This window comes from Canis lupus, chromosome 18, assembly GCF_011100685.1.
Source record: "Canis lupus familiaris isolate Mischka breed German Shepherd chromosome 18, alternate assembly UU_Cfam_GSD_1.0, whole genome shotgun sequence".
Classification (NCBI taxonomy): Eukaryota; Metazoa; Chordata; class Mammalia; order Carnivora; family Canidae; genus Canis; species Canis lupus.
The window spans coordinates 38,473,321-38,476,750 of NC_049239.1; the positions used below are offsets into that span (position 1 = coordinate 38,473,321).

General features: G+C 34.5%; 1 protein-coding gene across 1 annotated transcript; it reads left to right on the forward strand.

Annotated features, from left to right (window-relative positions):
* The first annotated feature begins 294 nt into the window (after nt 1-294).
* On the forward strand, nt 295-1,233 carry OR5B3 (olfactory receptor family 5 subfamily B member 3). Its single transcript, NM_001389167.1, has one exon. It carries the CDS (start codon nt 295-297, stop codon nt 1,231-1,233), a length of 939 nt encoding a protein of 312 aa, NP_001376096.1.
* Nucleotides 1,234-3,430: the final 2,197 nt, after the last annotated feature.

Sequence of the window (3,430 nt, forward strand, 5' to 3'; positions counted from 1 at the left end):
TGGACAAGCTATCTTAATCAACTTATTTAATTTTTTCTATCTCATTTTACAAATTTATAACATTTTAGAAATGAGAAGATGCTCCATACTTCAGAGTCCACAGTTTATAAACCTATATGTAATTTTTGCACTAACTTTTGTGGTCAAGCTAACATTTTATCTGGAGAATCTTGAAATACAAGCTATTGCTCTGATAAATAACACATACTGTATATACACTTTTCAATGTAAGTTTCTTTATCACTCATTTCTTTCTTCTCATTAGCCACAGAGCATCTGTGGTCCTCAACATTGATGGGTAACAGGACAGAAGTGACACAGTTCATCCTGCTGGGACTAACCAATGACCCAGAACTGCAGGTTCCTCTCTTCATAATGTTCACCTTCATCTACCTCATCACTCTGGTTGGGAATTTGGGGATTACCGTGCTGATTCTCTTGGACTCCCGTCTCCACACTCCCATGTACTTTTTCCTCAGTAACCTGTCTCTGGCAGACTTTGGTTACTCTACAGCTGTCACACCCACAGTCATGGCTGGGTTACTTCTAGGAGACCAGGTCATCTCCTACAGTGCATGTGCTGCTCAGATGTTCGTTTTTGCTGTCTTTGCCACTGTGGAAAATTATCTCTTGGCCTCAATGGCCTATGACCGCTACGCAGCAGTGTGCAAACCCCTCCATTACACCACCACTATGACGACAGGTGTGTGTGCTCGTCTGGCCATAGGCTGCTATATCTTTGGTTTCCTGAATGCTTCTATTTACATTGGAGACACATTTAGTCTCTCTTTCTGTATGAACAATGAAGTCCATCACTTTTTCTGTGATATCCCAGCAGTCATGGTTCTTTCTTGCTCTGATAGATATGTCAATGAGCTGATTCTTATTTATGTAGTGAGCTTCAACATCTTTTTTGCTCTCCTGGTTATCTTAATTTCCTACATATTCATATTTATCACCATCCTGAATATGCACTCATCTGGTGGATATCAGAAGGCTATTGCCACCTGTGCTTCCCACCTCACTGCAGTGTCCATCTTCTATGGGACAGTCATCTTCATGTATACACAGCCCAGCTCCAGCCATTCCATGGACACAGACAAAATGGCATCCGTGTTCTACACTATGGTTATCCCCATGCTGAACCCTATGGTCTACAGCATGAGGAACAAGGAGGTCAAGAATGCTTTCAAGAAGATTGTTTTAGAGTCAAAATTGTCTTTAGGATTGTGATTTTAGCAATATCCACTAATCTACTTACATGAAAGCCAGAGTGAAATTAAGTTCCTGAAGTGATATTCTAACTTATTCAAATATCTCTCATACTGAAAAAAAAGCAAAGATTATGTGCAGAAATATAAACCTGAAAAAGAATGGCTAAGAAGTCTTGGGCTTAATTGTCAACAATTTTACTCAGTATATGCATTTATTCACTTATTTTGTGTGCATTTTTTTTCTACCACATCAATGCAGAAACACTTAAAATAGGGGCACAAATGAGACCGTGAACAGAGTGTATGCATGTGCCCATGAGGATACATACACACTGGAGTAGGCAAATTCCCAAAATTAAATGGAATGTTGCCAGTTTTTAATAATCATAATTTAAATATTTAATTTATGTATTAGAATAGAAATTTATGTCCCATATTTTCACCTCTTTAGTTGATCTACTCTAAGAGTCCTGACTTCAGAGTGAAAGTAATATACTATCAAATAAAAGGATCTAATTTGGGGGGCTCATTTTATTGGGAGATACATACATATAGTATCTTAAGTGAATTAATATTTCTGTCTTAATTGAGCCATTACATATAACTATCATGCCCATTTTACAATTTTCAAAAGGTAAAACACAGCCAGAGCATGAGAAAGATGGAAGAAGATTAAAAGCATTTTTCAATTTCTTTAGCTATTTCTCCAATTCTCACACTACTAAAAACTTCACTTTTCAGTCATGTAATGTACATTTTCCTTCTAGAAATGCACTGGAATGATTAATGCTGGTATTTCACGTTTCCTTTGTTGATTTAAATTATTTTCTGGAAACTCCCCATTCTTTTGCCATACTTCATTCATGTGATCTTCTTCCTATTTCTTCACAATCTGACAACTTTAAAGATGTTCCTGCAGGGCATTTGTACTTGCTTTTCCCTGTGTAGAATGTTCCCTTATACCATTAAGGTCATTGCTTAAATGTTACTCTATTACACAACATTTTCCAGACCACCTTCATAAACTAGTCCCCTTTTACTCACTATGTACACTGTTCTTTCACTCTGTGACATTCTTCATATCTTTATAAACCCTCATCCTTTGTATATTTTTTGTCTTCTTGTTTATGATTCATGTCTCCCAACTAGAATTTAAATTCTCTGAAAGCCTTGGCTTTATTTATTTTTTTTTACAACACTATCTTCAGTACCTAACTGAGTGTTTGTTTCATGGTAGATTCTTAATATATGAATGAATAAAATAATTAAGCTTTGAGTCACACTGTAGTAATATGATGGATCATTAAACCATTGATGGCTATAATATGTCATCCACAACATAAACCTTTTAGATAGATGTATACTGCATTTCAAGAAGCAAAGCTGATTTTCTGCTTTACTGAAATATTTTTATCTACATTTTTCACTGAGTGCATGCACTCCAATGTTTGGATACAGGGATTTCTTGGATCTCCTAATCAAGTGAATCATCTGAAATAATCTCATAGTTTTCACTTAGCACTGATGTCTCATTAAATGGCAAGTAGCATATCAAGTAAGTACTAGTTGGTAAATCATAAAAAGATGTTAAATATGAGATTATTTAAGGACTATTATCTAATTGTATTTGGAAATAACTTCATACATATGAAATATAATTAACTGAAATAATTCTGAGTATCTATGTAGAATATAAACATGGCAATATCTGTCAATAATAAAGATAATGCCCATTCAATATGCTAGTTGTTAGTATAATGCTATATACTATATATATATATACTATATATATACTATATGCTAGTATAATGTGCAACTTTTGTGCTTTTAATTTTGATCCTCAGAGAGCTCTATACTATACAAAACCTATCTACACGAATGAGTACCCTCATCTAATTTGTTATCTCTAGATAATAGGAGGTTTTACTATTTCAGTACTTGTAAGATTGTGCTTTAATATGCTAATATTCTCATGCTACTACTTGAGGGCACTGTAGAATAACACAAGTATTCACTTCTGCTTTTATGGTGATGTTTCTCCTATTGCAAATATTTATAATTATTATATTAAATAATCATTTAATTTTAGAACTCTTTGAAAGTTACAGAAAATTTCCAAATGTTGCAGAATAGTCAATGTAACCCTGTGGCTGTCTGGAAAATGGCCTGCAAAGAAATCCATATCTTAATTCCTGGAACCTTCCAAGGTCAACTTA